Source organism: Sphaeramia orbicularis, chromosome 17 (assembly GCF_902148855.1).
Source record: "Sphaeramia orbicularis chromosome 17, fSphaOr1.1, whole genome shotgun sequence".
NCBI classification, from domain to species: domain Eukaryota; kingdom Metazoa; phylum Chordata; class Actinopteri; order Kurtiformes; family Apogonidae; genus Sphaeramia; species Sphaeramia orbicularis.
In genome coordinates this window covers 14,824,434-14,844,086 of record NC_043973.1, presented here as the reverse complement: position 1 = coordinate 14,844,086, position 19,653 = coordinate 14,824,434, and the positions used below count along the sequence as shown (strand labels likewise).

Genomic DNA, 19,653 nt, shown 5'->3' with positions numbered 1-19,653 from the left:
AACTACAGGTGTCCTTCAGTGCTGTCATGCATTTTGTCGTGTTTTTTTGTCTTGTTCTCATCATCTATGAAACATTTAATTTTATTCAACTTTCACTCAGGCTCCAAAATCTGAGTTTAGACTGCAAAGAAATAATGATCTGCCACTTATTTAGCTAATTATTGATTATGGTTGACCTGAAAACTTTTATTGCATTACTGTTTTTTGCCATACCGCCTCGCTATGTTCCTTTATTTATTTATTTATTTTTTTGTTTAAGTATCACGCAGCTATAAGTGGCATCATTTCCTCAAATGGCTTTCACCTTTCAGTATGACAGTAGTTGCAGGGCTGCTGGGAGTTTTGATACGACTCTCACATTTGGCTTGACCTCATGCTGACCCTTTAATCTATACTTAAAGCACGTCATAAGCCTTACCACTTTGGAGCACGGCTAACCAAACTCCCTCCTGAATAATAAAGCACTAATCCATCTACTTACTGGACTCTGGCGTTGATTCTGGCCGTCTGTGTGGCCCTCTATACATTCGACATTAACGTGTGTCTCGGACATCCATAGAAATTCCCTCCTCTCTTTCTCTGCGACCTTTTATTGACCCCCCACTCACCTATTATAAAGGACGCTACAGTCCTTTGGGGAGGGGGGCTGAAGGGCTTTGCAGCTGGGAACATTACTGAGAAACTCCTTTTGGATGCTTACTTACTGGCATATTTTAGAAGAAAAACTTTAAAAGGTTTCTTTGTGTTTTTTTTCAAATTGGGAGTTATTCAGCAGTTTAGTAAAAACATGTTGCATTTTTTTTTTTACTTAGAGATAAGCGCTCTGTTGTTCACACCTCTCTTTCCTCCTGTGACGCTGGGAAAATAGGCACATCTTATATTTATTCCTAATGGTAAGAGCCTGCTTCCTTCGGCTTCCAAGTCAAACATACACTTGGCATGGATTTGTCTACCTAAACAAGTTCAACTTTGAGCAAAAACTTTGATTTGTTACCAAAGTTCCCCCACACTCCCCAGATTTCCATCATTTTCTCCTCATTTGCACTCCCCTGCTTTTGGCTCCAGCTGGTTAATTTATTGCTTCCTTGTATGCGATGCCAGAGCAAGAAGGAGCACCGGGCCAAAGTAGTTAAATAAAAGTTTTTATATCATTCTGCTTCTGAAATGATACAGTCCTTGCATATCAAAAGTCGTGTTGCCCGTAATTCTCTGGGCTTTTTTTTTTATGACAGATGGGCTAAGTACCACTGAGCACGTAGGCTGTGAACTCTGCATTACCTCTGGTTGAGCCAACTGGCTATTCACCGAGTACAACAAAGTACACTGGGCTGCATTCACATTCATTAGTCTGAATCCATTTCTTAAAACCAGGGAAAAGCTACAGCACAAACATCATACCCTTCTAGTTTTGTGTTGCACAATCAAATGAGCTTTCTCCATGTTTATGTAATACACACAAAAGTATGAGGACTATAGGTGTGTTTCCATCCAGCTATTTATATTAGCAAGTTGGAATGACGAACATTTAAAAGAAGCTGGGAATATTGCTTGCAAGAGGTGAAAACATTAATACATTGATGGAAAATAAATGTAGATAAATGCACTGGGAAGAGATTTAGAAAATAATTAGTGCATTTGCATAAGGAGCCTGCAGTGTTTTGAGGTTTAATACGAGAAATGAACATAAATGCCGTATTAGATGGGAAATGGCAACAGAATGCTACCATGTGTGAAAAGCTACAGCAACAAATGTGTTGATAAACTGTGGCAAATTGCAAAGAAACATGGTCCAGACCAGAGGCTCAGTTTTAGGTACAAAGATAAAGATTCAGGTGGTACTAGATGGTTTGAAGCAAAAAAAATAAAAAATAAAAATGCAATTCTGGTGGTTTGATTGTGTATCATGGTATTTATTTATGTATATTTTTGGCTTATTCTTATTCTATATGAATAGAATACAATATTTCTGGACTATATGGTTTGTCACATTATGTATTGAGGATATATGAAATAGTTACATATTGTGGATGGCGCTAACTTTTACATTGTGACGCACAAATACACAGATATACAGTACCTTCAAGTTTAACTCTGCATAATTGTGTTGCAGAGTAACTTATGGGTAATTAATTATTGTGATATAGCTGCTATGTGACTTTGACCAATAGTAGACTTTTAAAGCCTTATATAACAATGATAATTTTTAAATGATTAAAAAAAAAACTGTGGTCAGATAATCTCGTGAGAAATGGTTTGGATGCTGATGAAAATGTACTATTTCTGATACAGTACAAAGTGATAATGGTAGTTACATAAATGAATTAATAATAAATCCATAAATGAATATGGATCACTGAACATCAGACTTGAGGATTAATAAATGTAGACCTAAATGTCAAGATAGCTGTCAGAAATGTAATGTAATGTACTCTCAATTCTATGTGCAGTTTTAGTTTTGTTTTCAGCAATTATTTTCCATCATTGTCAATATTAGCAACACGTTTCCATCAGAGCCAAGTTCAGCCCATATGCTAGTTTGTAAAAGAACCTTCCAGCACCAGTTAATTAAAGACCAAACTAATTAATCTGTTTAATAATCCAAACAAGTTGTGTTTCCATAAAATGTCAACTGAATTTGAGGTGAGCTTGCTTCACAGATGAGGTGGAATAATTCAGTCTCCACCTGTTTTACCGGCCATGTCTTCTGTTAAGACGCAGCGAACAGCTGAGCAGTCAGCTGATCGGTCATGTGACTTAAACATCCACTACATCAGAATTTCTTCCAAACATTCAAATGTGTTTATGTCAATGCACATACAGTCAATAAGAATCCTGTCTGAATACTGAAAACACTCTAGGATTTTTACAGCGGTGGAAAAAACTTTTTGGACACCCCATGCATTTGTGATATGGTGCATTAAGAATCACTCCAAAGTCATTGAACTCTGCCAAGTATTGTTCCATTCTCCAAACCCACATGATCCCTTCTGCATGTGCTCTTTTCCACTGAAGTCAAAACTAGATGTTCTAGAAAGATAATGAAACACATCCAGGGCATGACAAGACATTTTTGATTATTAATAATAAGCAAAAAAAATTATTTGCCATTGTCTTTGAATTTCTGATGCAGCCACACCTGATGACATGCAAAAAAGATTTTTCCACAAATATTTCATGATATTTTTTGAAATTTTAAGGGTGTCTGTTAACTTTTGACTGTGTGCTTGCATGTAATGCAAAGCACAGGGTACTGTTGTTCGTCATATTTCTGACTTATGAGTTATTATCACAAAACTTTGAAAAAAAAATCCAGCCCAGAGTGTTGGAAATAGACCCAAACATATTATTGCAAAAATGTGCAGCCTGGTCTCGAAAGCTGTTTTATGACTCAAGTTAACAATCCGATGCACGGATTTCCAGCCAAATTTGTCCATCCAAAATGAATTGGGCCATTTTCAAGTGGCTACCTTTCCCACATGATTGATCTTGAAATTATTCCGTCAATATGAAGAATGTGTGGCACATATACCAAACCACATACACACGGGGAACAGACTGCTGACAGCTGATTGGCTGAAATCCTCTCACTCTAACTTAGAGTGGAGAGGGCTGGGTTTCATTATCCTGGATTTCAGCAACAATTTATACATCAAAATGTTGGAAAAACTCTTTTCTTTCAGAGACTATTCACATGCTTATCTTAAAACCTGTTTTTAATCTACAGGCCTCTAAGTGCACAGAGTGCCTATTTTTCTCTCATTCACTCCCATGTTAAATTTCTGTCACTAACATGTTTGACAAACTCCACAATCACTGCTTATTCAGTTCTGACTTTTTTCCTACATTTTATACTTCGATACATTCACAAGACTCACCACAAGCCTCACCTGCAATAATTTTTGAGATAGGATGTGCGGTTATGGATCGACAGCAGTTTATTTGAGAGGTGGTTTCTCAGTGAATTTAACATGGACACCCATGTCTCCTCCACAAGGAGAAATGTTTATAAACAGGCTTTCATCGACTGTGTGTTTTGTCTTTTCCAGAAAATTCTACAACAGCTCATGGCAGAGGGGTGGACAAGAGATAGGCTTACTGTCAACTATTATTATATGGATTTAGTGAATTCCTATCTTTCCAGACACAGATACCACAGTTGTTTTCTTTCTTGGTTGGATCTTGTCCACAGGTCGTTAGTGGTTATCAGGAGCACCTGCCATGTTTCTCCTCACCTGGCTGTAATTGTCTTTAAAAGGAGATTGTCCCTCCCACCCCCCATCCTGACCACTGACTCCCATTTTAAATACTAAGGCCTATCTTTTTGCTTTTTTCTATCTCTGTGATAGACTCAGTGGGTGATTGTAAATTGTATTTTCAGTCTTCTTTTAGAACCCCTTAAAGGGCCCCCAACTGTGTAACAGTCTACCCGAGGGCATGAGGTCCGCTGCGAGTGTTCATATTTTTAAAAGTAAACGTAGAACCTATCTTTTTAGTTTAGCTCTTAGTTAACTTATACTTTCTAACATTACGTTACTCTGTTGCTTTTATTTTACTTTTATTTGCAACAGCAGAACAGTGGGGAGGGGTTTGGTGTAAAGCACTTTGTGCTACAAGTAATATGTATGAAAAGTGCTATACAAATAAAGTTTGATTGAAAAAGGTACTTTATTGGTTTGACCCCCTTTCATGGTTTTTGTGCAGTTTGTTTTGTTGCTTTCACAATTTGCGACCTCCATCCATGAGTTGTGTTTTGTGTGTGTGTGTGTGTGTGTGTGTGTGAGAAATGTAACATATTACATTAACCTTTCCAAAATTGTTCATGCAAATTACAAATTCTGCTGTTAATCTTATGTGATTTGTAAAATTAGGTTTTGAAAAATGGTATGAATAATTCAGCTGATCCTTACTTTTTCTCCACTTTTTTAGTTTCCACTATTGTTTAATTTGCTGCCTCTTAATGCTTCACAGCTGTTGTTTCAGTTATGCTACTTTATGACAACATATGAAAAATCTTCTACAGTTATTCCGCTTAATCCAGTACATTGTCAAAAAAAAAAAAAAAAACTGGCACTGGGCAATGTACTGGATTAACTGGAATAACTATAGATTTTTTATATGTTGTCATGAAGCAGCCTATCCAAAACAACAGCTGTGAAGCCTGAAGAGGCAGTAAATTACATAAATGCTGCAGAGTATATTGAGTATTGAGGCATGATTCTTATTAATTGAATGTGCATTGCCATAAACACATTTTTGGAATAAATTCTGAGATTTTTTTTTTTTTTTTTTTTTTTTTTTACAAAATACCATCACCTCCTCAGTCAACACCTCAGGTGGTATGTTGTTGATTAAATACTGCTTATGACAGACTGTTTTAAACCACGGTATAAAGAACCAACTCCTGAAGGTGTAGAACTGTAGTGGATGGACACATTTTCTTTTGCTGTTTTTTCCCAGAAATTTTGGTGAAAATTTTCAATGCATTTGGGTGGAAAGTGAGTGAAAAGGCCCAGGCATTACTTTCAGCACCAGAGGCAGGTGAGGGGGAGAACAGTTTCCTTGTCATTTGACAGACAGTGAGACAAACCAGTTGGGCAGCAGGCGTTTGTGTCTGTGATGTGCAGCGACAGGGGCAGAAGAACCCAGTGAAACCCGGAGAGATGGGGGAGGGTCAGGTCAGGAGGGGGACAGAGCAGCGGCCGGGGGAAGACACCTTGGGTTTGTACCAAAACTGCATTATAGATTCGAAATGGTCAAGCCCGAATGTTGCAAATATCATCTTTGATTTCCCCGAAGGAACGGAGGGCCAGGTCGATGCGTGAATATAGCTATTGTTAGTGTGGCCCATTTTCTATTCTCAGGGATTGTAACATTTGGCATCAAGGTGCAGCACCAAAGCCAACAGGTTAGTGAGGTTGAGTTTAATCTCACCTCAGTTTTTACCTTAACTCTAAGACAGGGCACCTGCAGGTGCTTAAAAAGTCTAAAATCCAATAACCCCAGTCTTAGACCTTAAATTATCCTAAAATCTCTTATATCTGATTTTGTCAGGTCTTTATAATGGATTGGATTCCATTGACAGCAAAATTCTTGGTTCATACTGATAATAATATTTGATGCTTTTTGTACTTATATAAAATAACAATGATGAAGAAATTTGGAGAAAAATGTGATTGTATTCATTGGCCTGTTAGTCAAACCATATGTTACTTGTACCTGTTTTATCACAATAAAATAACATGACATCAATATATGTTATTGTAAACTGTAAAAACTTTTGTAAACATCATTTCTTCGTGAGTCACATCAGATGGTGGAGAAAACATCAACTCCCATGATCCCACACTGCTTTGCAAAACATCACCTACTGTAGCTCTTGTTATTGTGTTGGTTGAGAGACTCAGAGTGTAAAAATTACTGGCTTAAAACTTTACGCAAGTCCATCTTACTTTTAAATGTGTATTTGAGAAAAAAAGAATTGATCACACTGTAACAAAGCTGTAGATTGTAAACCAACATGGAACCAGTCACCGCTAATGCGTAAACATTACTTTTATCTAATATATTTAAGCATAATATCATTGAGATCAGACTCGGTAACAGTGTATTTCGAGCTTGGTGGAGGCATATTATACTGTTACCAATATAAGTAGGAAGTTTTGAGTATTAAGACATTAGAATCACATATAAAGTCGACATAAAGCCGCTTGTTCCTGGGTCAAAATCAAAATCCAATCCTTTCATATCCTTACTTTCTTTTGCTCATACAGATGTAAATTTGGTCTAAAGTTGCCTTCATAATGGGCTTAAAAAGTCTTAAATGAAAGTTGTTAAAACCTGCAGAAGCCATGTAAGCTGATGAATTTATCCATGATTTGTAATTATTAGATCACGTGTTTATTAACAGTTTTGTAGCAGGTGTGATCCTGTGCTTAAAACCAGCACATGCATGTACACACAAGAAAAGCTGCTACTGTGAGAAACCAGGAGGGGAGCTGGATGGTGTGTTGATGTGCACTGCAGTAACCTGGTTACCATAAAACCCCTGCAGCTGGTCACTTATCAGATTTCTACAAGCACACTTTGAACCAGAAATCTAATGCATAATTGACTTATGTGGAAAACGGCATCCAGCATTTAGCCTTGTTTATTTCATTTCATTTTAAGTACATTTATATTTCTGACTGTCTGTGTCTTGCAAGAAATCAGGTTTCTGCTGCAGAGATGTTTTTGTTGACTGCATTTCTCTAAATCCCTCAAGAAGATTTAGAAAACCAGGTTTCATTTGCATAAAAGAAATGAGGCTACTGCAGAATTTTGACAACAACATAAGCTCATGTTCATGTACTGATGTTTTCAGCAGTGACAGATTAGATGCAAAACACAGATGGAGTGTTGCAAATATAAAATGCACAGCTTTTGTTTTTGCAAAAATTGTGCAATAATAGGATGATTCTAGGTCAGTGTGTACCATCTTATTTGTTGTAGACATTTTGTATCAATGCATTACTTCTTAGGTGCATGTCTGGCAATGAACTACAAATCAACTTTCTTCTTTAAATTTTTTATTTTTCCATGCATTCATTACATTTTTTTGCAGACGCTGTGGCACAACTGTTTCAGTACAGCTTGGATTGTTGGTAGATGAAAGTACACAATGAATACAAATCATGAATTAAAAATGCGTTTATTCCCCGGATGCAGAGGTAAAACATTTCTCAACTTGCAGCAGAAATAATTCTGCAAACCCAGAGAGTGTTTTTTTTTTTTTCCTCTCCCTTCCCCTCCTTTCTCTCCTCTCCTCTCCCTGGCCTCACTTTAACTGCCTGCTGAAGTGAACCATGGCTTGGCATTTTTTGTAAACCCCTCCCTTCTTCCACCCCCCCCCCCCCTTTCTCCCGTCTTCCCTCCCTTTTTGCAGCCTCTCTCCCTGATTCACATACACGTCTGATACTGTCTCTGGGCAGCTATAAACCATGTAAGAGGGGTCCATTCTCAGAAAGGAGAGGCCTCCACTCGCTCTCCGCTCCCTGCGCCTTACCAGGAAAACACTTTCAAAGAACCCATGGAGGGTGTGGGAGAGGGGCTGAGACAGTAGAGAAAGAGAATGGGAATGATATGGAGAGGCTGAAAAGGGTGGGCGAGAAGAGAGTGTAAGCCAAGGCCACCCAATCCAACTGCAAATATAAGAACCAGCTGTATTTGGTTTCTCTACCAACTCTCATACTAGTCTCACAGAGTTTAGTAAATTGAGCATTTTTACAGTTTTGAGACCTGTAGAAAATGTTATTTTCTGGGAGCTTCCTTTGGTACCACTTCACTAAAGGAGAATTCATTCATGCGTGAAGTTTTACTTAAAGATTAATGGCTTTAGCAAAACAGGAGCAGGCAGGACATTTTGTTTCTTACTGCAAGTAGAAGCCAAATGAAAACACCATTTCCTGTTTGTTCTTGCAGAATGAAACATAAAGATAATATTGTCAACTAAAGTTCTACATTAGAAGTATAGTTGTTTTTTTATTCTGAGGTGAAATCTCCTAAAATTATACACATTAATACTGAAAAGTTGCTTTTCCACATAGACACTGTGCTGTGCAGTTATAGACATTAGATTACATGTTTACTGTGTTTATTTTTATACTGCCAGAAGCTATGTAAAATATTTGCTATGCAGTGCTTTATGTGAGTGTCAGAATTATGGTTGAATATAGTTAATGATTTTATATATTTGTTTTGATTCATTTTGATTCCTGTTTCAGACTCCGGAAGGGAAAAAAAAGAATTATATAACCATTACCTGAACATGCAGAAGTAAACAGCATTCACTCCTTACTATTAGTATTTAGTAAATGCTAAAAGTAAAAATGTTTAAAGAGAATGTTTAACAGTTGCTACTAGTAATCTATTAGTTTTTCTACTTTACTATCATTTGGTATCAGCTCCACTCGTCTTGACTCAACGTGGCTGAGCTCAGTTTTACCAACAGTACACAGCATTTCCACTGCCAATATAACACTTGCTCAATGCAGCTGGTTATGATGCGATGTGGTGTAAACTATTGCAACGTTGTCTTCAATGTGATGCAGCTATGAGGAAATGCAAAAATGAAAGATTAAACTAAAAGTGAAGTTGTGATTTCTAAAATGAAACTTTGTATTAAGACTTTTTCAGGTGAGAATATAGTCGGTCATGTTTAAAGTCTGTGGTTTATTTATCAAGATTGAGCAGACTTGACCATTTGCGAGTTTTTATGCCAGCTTGGTTCAGTATTGCACAACTCAACATTATGATGCAATACGTATCCATGATCAGTGTGATTATATGTTGTCATTATATTAGATTAGATGTTGGAACCTTGGTGAGGGTGGTACTAGAAATATTATCTGATAGTCCCTGGTGGTCCCTGTTCTCACACAGTGAAAGAAAATCTGCACCAATAAAGAGGTGATCACAATCTCCATTCGATCCATAACTCCTGTCACCAAATAATGCCCTTAACCAGAGTCTGAGTTATTAATGTTACATTCTTTGCACTTTCTCTTGATGTGATTTTCTTTTATTAAGTGAAGCCACATTTTCGACCATTAGACACGGTCAATTCCTCATACTGGCATGATGTTAGCCATGCATGCTAGTTCACATCTAAATGAATGGCACGCTGTATGTAGACAGGTACTACCAGATAACTCCAGATGTTTGACCTTTGTTTGGAATTAACTTATCGCAATTAGGAACTGATAGCAGAAACAAAAATGGTAAATGTACTGCACTTATATAGCGCTTTTCCCACACCTTCATAGTGCCCAAAGCGCTTTACAAAGCCTCACATTCACCCATTCACGCACACACTCATACACCAATGGGTGGCTGCCGGCATGCAAGACAAAAAGACTTGTACCTATGTTTTATACTTTGCATTTGTGATTTGATTCAAAACTGGGGTCATTTTTTAGGTGTAAGTGAAAGTGGTAATGGGATTCTGGACTTAAGTGAGGTTTGATTATTGCCAGAAATGTGGGAAATATTAGGAAAAGACAGAAATAACCACCCATTTCTATACGTGGGAGAAACAGTTCCATCTGCCACTAGCTAATCACCTACAGAAACATGAAAACTAATCGCGCAGTATAAACGATACTGTCATAAACCTGTCTCAGTCAGCTCTTTAGTACAGGTGTTATTGCACACTTTTTCACTAATTCACCTCGCAGCTGTGCCTTGAAGCCTAAAGCCACGTTCAGCGTTGTGTAGAGACATGTTTGCAGGAGCTCACTCATACATGTGTAGCTTTGAAGCATGTTGTGAGAGGAGAACGGATGGTGTGCCCGGTCATGATGCATTGCCTTTCTGCATAGTTGGGATGTGGTGAAGACATGTAGCCGTGAAACCTGACCAGTGGCGCACACACCGTTACACACCATTCGTAAGACAGACACCAACTGGCCTTGTCAGCACCGTGCAGAAGAAACACATACATAGAGTAACTGGCATGGCTCAAAAGTGTTTTACCAAATTTGATCTTTATTTGTTTGTGAAGTCGTTTATTTTCAGTTTATCCTCCAATCAGTGCATGTGGAGGTCAGGGAAATGCAATAAATGGTTGAAGTAATGAGGACAATAAACACAACATTTAAATCAAATTTTTTAAGTTAAGCTTTCCTACCCTGGAGCAGCGGTTATTGTGTTTGTAAAGTTTGGAATACTGTAGAGTATTTATCTCTTAGGTATCACATGTAAGAGCAACAGCCAATTTAATTGTCAACTGAAAAAATGTGTGTCTGCAGCTTTTATGATAATTTATGAAGTATTAAATTTTGACAAACATTTCTTTCTCAAACAGGACATTTTGTTTCACATAAAGATCAGTGAAAGGCTTTGGACTAAAATGATGTAAGAAAAACTATTTGAATACATATCTTTGTCCTTTAAAAGACAAATATTTAATATAAACATTAAATTGGAAAAATTATCAGTAGTTTAATTGATGATGAAATAATTTAACCTCAAGTACCTGAAAGTTTGATGAGAGTGAACAGATTTTGACTTAAGATCTTTCATAGGTTTGGAGTGTTGGGGAGTAACTGTAACTGAAATCCATTACATTTGATAGCCTCTTTTTCACCACAGGGACTTTACAAGGAACTTTATCTTAACTCAGGATTTTGAAAGACATGGCATGTTTCCACCAAAATTATCCTGGTAAAAAAAAAACTGCCCCTCAAGCCCAAACTTTCCCTGAAAAAAAGTTCTTCATCTGAATACACTCTGGATAATAAGCATGGACCTCATCGAATGTATTTGATTAATACACTCAAAATAAATTCAGTGGGACTTAAACTCGAATTGACCGGGCCTGATTTGATTTCCCACTTTTACCCACTTAAATAAGTTCCTGGTAATACAATTTCCAGGGAATGTTGGCAGCTATTGTGAAAAAACAGGCAATTAAATTACAATAACCAATCAGAATGTTGGTGACAAGCTGATAAATCATCAGAATATATTCCTATGTGTAGATAATACTTTACTTTTAGTGCAATCATAATTTGTTTTCTAATGTATCTACTTGTTATTGGTTTTGGTGGTTATGCTTTAAAATCACATCATTTTGAATCTAATTGAAATGGCTTTATTATTTTCATTTTCAGTGTTACTAACGGTTTACACATTTGTTAGAAAAGTAATCAAAAAGTAATAATCTATGTTTACTTTGAAGTAAGTAAAAATAATCACAGGGTAACTAGTAATCTGCAACCTATTAATATTTTAAAGTGACCTCCACAACACTGTACATTAAACATAATCATTTGCAGCATTAATGGGTTACAGCATTCTCAACTTATGCTAATATTCAGTGATTCATATTCACATAAACAGTGTTGGAGTTAAAATGAAGGTTTGATTCATGCCGTATCTCTGCTCTTCAGCTTTGACAACGAGCTCTGAGACGGAGAATGCAGCAGAGCAAGCGGTGTGTTACATAAGACTACTGATCGTGAAGATACAGAGCAAATATTTTTGCTTCACATAGCTTTGCTTCATCCACTCTCCTTTTTGCCTGCCTGTTGTGTGCATCAGTGCAAACACACAGACAGGATCTGCAGAGTTCACATTTCCAGCTTTGTGCGTGGATCGTAGATACCCCAGACGACAGCATAGCTGACCTTTCTCCAACATGGCTGAGGTTGAATAATGCAGTTTGATCATGGTTGTCTTGCAGTAATGAAGCTTATCTGAAAAGAGGGAGAAAAAACAGTCATGAGTTCTTGTTTAAATGCAGCAGGATGTGTTAGTTCAAGTGCAGGAGTGCAAAGCTTCCCTTGTCTGTCATGGTTTTTCTCCCCCTGTTCCTCCTATTGGCTGCGACTCAGGGCATGTCAACTCATATGCCTGTCTCCTAGAGTGCAGTCTGCCAAGGAAGTGCCTCCAATTGACTCATGAGTTGCTGTTACTTTTCCTCTGTTTCTCTTTCTTCCTTTTCTATACCTTTCCAAATCCCAGAAAATACTACCAGACTACAGTTGAATGTAATAGCAACAGTTTAATGAAATAGTTTTTGAATTTTTACTGTGCTTTTATGACAGTCCACTTGAGCTTTGCATTGGCAAGAATCTGGTGATTTGATAGATGTCATGACACGGGTCAATTTACAATACATTGCAGTACTATAAATACAACAGAAGTTTATTGAAAATGCTGTTGTATAAAGAATGCACCACTAGATATGAGTTACTTTTATGGCTCTTCCTGCCTCAGTTCATTGTATGTTTGAGTGGTACAGTCAAATACAACATCCCGGAGTACATTTAGAATACAGCAATAATTTCATCATTGCATGGTGTGATGTAAATTTAGTGCAGCTAGCATTTCATGTAGCTGTTAGCAAACAAAGATGGTTGAAGACTAATGGTAAGATACTCATGTTTTAACATTGAATGAGCTAATTTACCTTGTTGTGTACCATTTCAGTAAATGACATGAGCCATTGTAATCATGACAGCGATTCTGTTTTGGATCACCATTTTGATGCCAATTGTTTAAGTTTTTTCTGACGCCATCTTGACTTTTTTAGGCACTGGAAGTGACCGTATTTGGACAAAAGGCGTTGTAACAGAGTAAAACTGTAAATATCATTTAACAGTTGTATGACAAAGTCAATTTAGGGTCTTGTTAGTTTCACTACTAACCACAGCTAAAGTCTGTCAGGAAAAAAAAAAGTTTTATTCAACCGAATTCCCACACAGCAGATATCAAACCTTCTATTATCTCTAAAATCTTGGGAACAAAACGGTAATTTAAAGATGGATTTATGTGAGAGTTTTAATAAAATGAATGAGACAAAAAAAAAAATGCAGAAGAAAAACTCATGGCAATATTTGTAGTGAGTAGCTCAGTGTAAACCTATGGGAGTGTGGCCTTTTTGGATTCAGCACCTAGTGGCCATTAGTGGTATTACACTTCTACATCAGTTTCATTGTGTACTTTTATGTTTTACTTTGTTTACCTAGGATTAAACAATGCATTTTTTGTCGATCACATTATATTTGTGAATGTAGATCTTATGTGCACATCGCAAAACTTGTATATACTTGTCTCAGATATTTCAGAGCTAAAACTTTCCTTGAAATATATAATCTACGTATATGTGATTCATAATTTAGTTAATGACTAGAAAAATCTTAGCACAAATTCTTCTGTCATTGAATCATACAAAACACAATATTATCTATTTATTTGTGGCTGTGGTTGGTAATGAACCTCCAAAACCTTAACTGTGTATAAAAAGTAACTTTAAGCAGTCAACTGTGACTGAGCTCTCCCACAACGTTTAATCCAAACATGTTGTGTTTGGGTTTGGAAAAGTGTAAACTGTCACGCATTGTTTTGGCATTTTCACTTGTTCTGAAAATTACCATAGGATGGGACATGGGACATAAGAAGGAGTTCATTTGTTGACAAAACAGAGATTCTGTGAAGTTTGAGTAGAAAAGGTGAGTTATTCTCAGGTAAAGTAGCCTCAGTGATAAAGAAAGTGCCATGTTTCACAACAGGCGAAGAAACTGAGAAAATGGTACAGAAAAAAAGTTGTTAAAAAAAGAAAGACTGAGTGAATAAAAATGTAAAAGAAAACACCAAAACGGTGAGAGAGAAGGGGCAAAAGAGAAAGTCCAGTGCAGAGAAGTAAGAGAAAGAATTCAAGAGTGCAAAGGACAGAGAAAGAGAGAGGAGGGAGGGAGCGAGAGACATTAACAGAGACTGAGAACAAGAACCAGCGAAAGAGAGAGAGAGGGAGAGAGCGAGAGAGAGGGGAACGGAATGTGCTGATGCGGCGTTTCTTGTCTGAACTCCCCAAATTAATAATCAGCAGCGGTTTAGCCGAGCCGTGCCAGGAACAGGAGCCTACTGCCAAGCCCCGGCCAGGCCAGGCCCTCCCTGCTCCCACAGCCCTGCCTCCCTACCCCCTTCGCTGGGGCCGGAGAGGAGGCGCTGCCTGCCCGTCCTGGTCGGGTCGGGCCTGGCACACTGCCACAGGGCTTTTGCTTGTTCAGGAGTTTTGATTAAATCCTTTATTGTGCTCCACTCACGCAAAGAGCTAAGGTGAAACAGCGAGCAGGACGGAGAGGAGGGAAGGAGAGAAAGCGAGAGGGGAGAAAAGAAAAGGGAAAAGGAGGGAGGGAGGCAAAGGGGGAGGGAAATGGGATCTCTTTTTTTCCCTCTTGCTTTCTCCTTTTCTCTTTCACTCGGACTGAAAAGATGTTTGATTTAGTCTATGGGGAGTTGTAAAGTAGATAAAGTTTTTGCTCGCCATCAGCTTTTTTTTCGGGCCTTTTTATTTTCACCCGTTGAATAAAAGCTCTTTCTCTTTCTTTTGTACTTTTTGTTTTTGTGTTTGACCACAGTAACCTTCTTTATATGTGAATAGACATACATCTGAATGCATACACAAATTCATGTATGGAGACACAAATGTACTGCAAAAAAGTTAAGAAAAAAAAAAAAAAGACTTATTTCATTGGTGTGTAAAACTTTTTTGGGAAGAACATTTTTCACTAGAAGTCTAGATTTAACCAGGTACAAGGCAAACAAATGCATAGTATTGCAAAAGAGTAAGAAGATGTTTTTTTAACTTTCTTTTTTATTTTAATTAGGTTTCATTTAGTATTAATTTTCCAAACTATCAACATCACTGGGAAAGCTGTGCCTGAGAACACACTCACAGCCTCCAAAACCACCAAGTTAACACTCACTGAATAAACTATGAAGTTCATTATTCACACACATCTATATTACAGTATCATCAAGATTTCCCCTTCAAACCAAACATGCTGTATCAGCTAATAGTTTACATTAAAGCTCTGGTAGCTTAGCTCTGGTTTGTATTGTCAGTAGCTGAACTTAAGATCTGTGTGGAATCATCCAATCAAGGTCAGAACTGTCACAGTTTAGTCTGAACCATGGATCAACAAACAGCAACTTAGCAAAAATAATATCACATAATAACTTTATACCTTCATAAGTCTCATAATCAAACTCCCCCTTGTATAAGAAACACTGTTATTTCATCATCCAGCTCCATTCTTTTCATGCAGAGCTGTGTCCAGTGGTGAAAATAACAACAGTACATATAACTTTTATCACTTGTCGCCTTGTTTGACTTTGAAAGTTGATGATTTAATGTGTATATAGATTATTTTCCTTTCTCTGTTGGATTTTTTTTTATTGTGTATCTAAATAATAAACAAATAGAATAGGACTACAACAAACAATTTTCAGTTATTGATCATTAGTTGGTTTGCTGAGAAAATGTCAGGAAATGGGGAATAATGCCGTGAAATTTTTCTGAAACTAAAAATAACATCCAATGTCTGGATATGTGATGCAAAACCCACGAAAATATTCAGTGTCCTGTTATAGAAGAGGAAAGTAACCAGAATATGTTTACATTAAAGAATCTGAAATCATAAAATTTTGACGTATCTTATTTAAAATGTGTCCAGGTCAATGAATTGATTATCACACTTGATGATTAAAATGGTGATTGATAAAGTACAGAACAAGAAATTTCGAGCAAGAAATTTCCTCACTAGAGAAACTAATATAAACTTTGCCTCAAAAACTCACCCTAAATTAGTCACCAAACTCATTGTACTTTAATCTCTTTTCTATGTATCACTGGATTTATAAGATATAACAAATAATCAGTGGAAATAGGTGTAAATACAAAGTGCGCTCTGTGATTATATTGAAAAATGTATCTTGTAGCATTTCTGTGTTTGGTTATGTTCTGTTTTTTGTACTATATCGTGTGAACAAAAGCATAAACTGACTCCAGTGCTTCTTGTGAAATGACACTAAGCTCCACCTTGTGACATTTTATGGACTGTTTTACAGATTTTATATATACTCTCAACATTACAGCAGTAGCTTCTCGTGTTAACTGTGCCCTTGTCTTTGCTGCTGGTGCCCCCCCACCCCCCCTCTGTCTCTAGAGACTTTGTGCCAGAAGTGTAACAGTGATTTGTGTTGTTATTTCAGCTGTTTCTGTCCCGGACCTGGGCGAACAGTTCACACCGCCGGAGACGGCTCCCCCGGTCCTCGTCAGCCTCACCCAGGCCATAGAGAAGAGAGGTACGAGTGCGTCAACTGCTGTTCAGCCGTCTGTCTTCTCTCTTTCTCGCTGACTCTCTGTCCGCCTCCTTGTCTTTCCGTCTATGTGCGACTGTCTCTCTGCAGCCATCTGCCTCTTGCGATCCTGCCAGCATTTGCACAAGTGTAGACGTATAGACATGTGGATCCAGTCGCACACATGCATGAGTTCACAGCTCCTGCTCAGTTAATAACTGACTTCTTCTACATTGAAGTCTGCTCTCAGTCCTTTCAGTCAGTGCAGCTCTTCTTCTTGCATATTGCCTCACTCAGAGTCCTGCACAGTGGGTTCGATTCACACCATGTTATTAACAAATAGCTCTCAGCAGGGCTCCATTCACAGTTTTTATGTCTTCATTTTCTTTCTCCCTGTCTGTCTTTAACTCATTCACACACCAGCTATTTGCACACTCTGAATATTCACAATATTGCAGACATTTTGGGAAGTGATGAAGGGAGTTCAACACTCAATTATCTCTTGTTAATTTTACTAATTAATTCTCCATCGGCTCCAAAAGAAGGAGACAGGAAGCAGAAAGCTGTAAACAAACTTTCTATGGCTCTTTAAAACTCAAATTATACTTTAAAATCACTTAAAATCCAATAATCTGAAAGGCCTTGAAGTAGGGGTGTCAAACATAGGGCGTGCAGGCCCAAAATTGGCCCACTAAATGGCCCGTGGGATGAATTTGTGAAATGAAAAATTACACTTAAGGTATTAACAATTAAGGGTTTCAAAATCATTTTAGTACAGGGGTCACATACAGCCCAATTTTGTCTGAAGTGGGTCAGACCAGTAACATACTATCATAATAAGCTATATACAAAGACAGATCTGAAATTCACAGCCCTGTATTAAGCCAGGTATTCACTGTGCAACATTATCTCAGACAAAAGTTAGAAAATCTACATTCTAAAAGCCAAGTGACCTCTGTGTGTGTGTGTGTGTGTGTGTGTGTGTGTGTGTGTGTGTGTGTGTGTGTGTGTCTCGGGATTCACACAAAATCCGGAAAGAGCTGACTGCTGTTTGGCATACTTGTGTATTTTTGGTCAAGGAACAGACTAGCAAAAATGGCCAGTTGATAGGACCAGTATTTTGGGAGCTATTAGTAATTTTGGAATATAATAGCCTTACAGTTACATTGCTATGTCCAGAACGCTTTGGTGGTGACTGCTGGACAAATGCGGTACAGCATGCACGAATACACAACAGCATAGAAACTACCACATCTAGAACCTGTGGATCCCCACGGGTCAGTGCACTAGTATAGTAATATCTATGGTCACTGTGTGAGGTTCTCTGACGACAAAAGATGAGGCAAAATTCTGACAGTGGTGGAAATATTGTTTGGTCATTCACAGGGTGACTACTGCTACAACCTATGTCAAAACAACCAATAGGAATTTACCATTATATTAAGAACTAGAAGCACTCAGAGAGCGCAGACCTCCGCCAAGGCTGATCAGTGCCCCCCCCCCGTGGGCCCCCACCCCACCCCCGATCACCACCAAAATTTAATCATTTCTTCCTTATCCCATTTCCAACAAACCCTGAAAATTTCATCAAAATCTGTCCATAACTTTTTGAGTTATGTTGCACACTAACGGACAGACAAACAAACAAACACTGGCAAAAACATAACCTCCTTGGCGGAGGTAAATATGAAACTCAACTGAGCCCTATCCTCCTGCACCTTGACAAGTTTGAATTTTTTCCCACACAGTAAGTACTACTTTTGTACCGGTACAGTCTTTAGATTAACATTATTGTGTACAACTCCAGGCAATGTGCACTGATAATGTTTTAATTCTTACGTACCTGATGTACCCTCAGATTCAGAGGGTTTTGTCAAAACACAGTACCCCATTTATTGGATACAGTCACACAGTGAAGTTCTAAACTGTGGAACGTCACAGTCTGAAGGAGCCTTTAACCATAATTTTGACAGGTATTGATAGTTGATTACATGGGAATCTGACTTTTATCAAATTTAACTTCATCCTTACTTTTAAATGTGATTTGGGGATAAATTAGTCACTACAAAACAAAATTAGGAAATTAACTCAAGAGGTGTAGTCAGAATTTATCAGAGCACATCCAGGTAGTCATGATCTGCAGGTGGAAAGCAGGTAGTAGCTGAATTTGGCTCATTTCCTGCCTTAAGAGATTCATCATTTTGTGCACGGTCCGAGATAATAAATGAAAAACTAAACCAAAATGAGACTAATGTAGCATGTGGTCTAACGCTGTGGCTCCTCTAGAAATTAAAATAGTATCTGTTAATGTTTCTGTCATCTGATATTGGCAAGTTCAGTGTGATCTGAGATGAAAACATGCAGCGTTAATACTTGATAAAAAATTATGAATTTAAGTGGTTTATACTTCATGTGACAAAATAAGGCTCAGTTTGAAGAACCACCAGAAGATGCCTGTTCTGACACGATACTGTTCTGTATTTCTATGAGTGGCATGGCGTGGTACATGTACAGCTTTGTGTTGTCATGTTCTGCTGAACATCCATGTTGAATGTGGATAATTTCACAACAGTGACGGTTAGAACTGCACAATTAATTGAATCACAATGAAAGCCTGTGCAATTATATTGCCACAAAAGGTTGCAATTTGATATTTTAAATTGAGTGGTACTGAAACAAGTACTATGCAAATATCAAATTGTATTTTTATAATTGTTCTATTGGTGACCTACTGATGGGTCACTAATCAGCATTTTCCTTGATTACCAGGCGAACTGCAATAATATCTACAATTATGTGCTAGTGTGCTTGTAATTCATACTGTTTCTGCCATTATGGACCTGAAATAGGCCTTAAAGTATATTCACAATGGTCTTCACCGTCTGTTGTTGTAAATGTTGACAGAATTTTGCATTTCATCATAGTAACTGAGCAACAGTGCATGTATATACACATTCAGTGGACTTGTTACCCTGCAAAACCTGTTGGATTGTAATCGAAGAGAGGTTTCATAAAATTCTTGTTAGTCTA

General features: G+C 37.7%; 1 protein-coding gene across 2 annotated transcripts in view; it reads left to right on the top strand.

The window, feature by feature from the left end:
- Window positions 1-19,653, top strand: part of pik3r2 (phosphoinositide-3-kinase, regulatory subunit 2 (beta)) — a 58,151-nt gene that overhangs the window by 19,651 nt on the left and 18,847 nt on the right. For both annotated transcript variants that reach the window (XM_030161289.1, XM_030161290.1), the window contains exon 3: window positions 16,537-16,629. In XM_030161289.1, coding sequence (XP_030017149.1) covers window positions 16,537-16,629 — 93 coding nt within the window. The remainder of the gene's footprint in view (window positions 1-16,536; window positions 16,630-19,653) is intronic.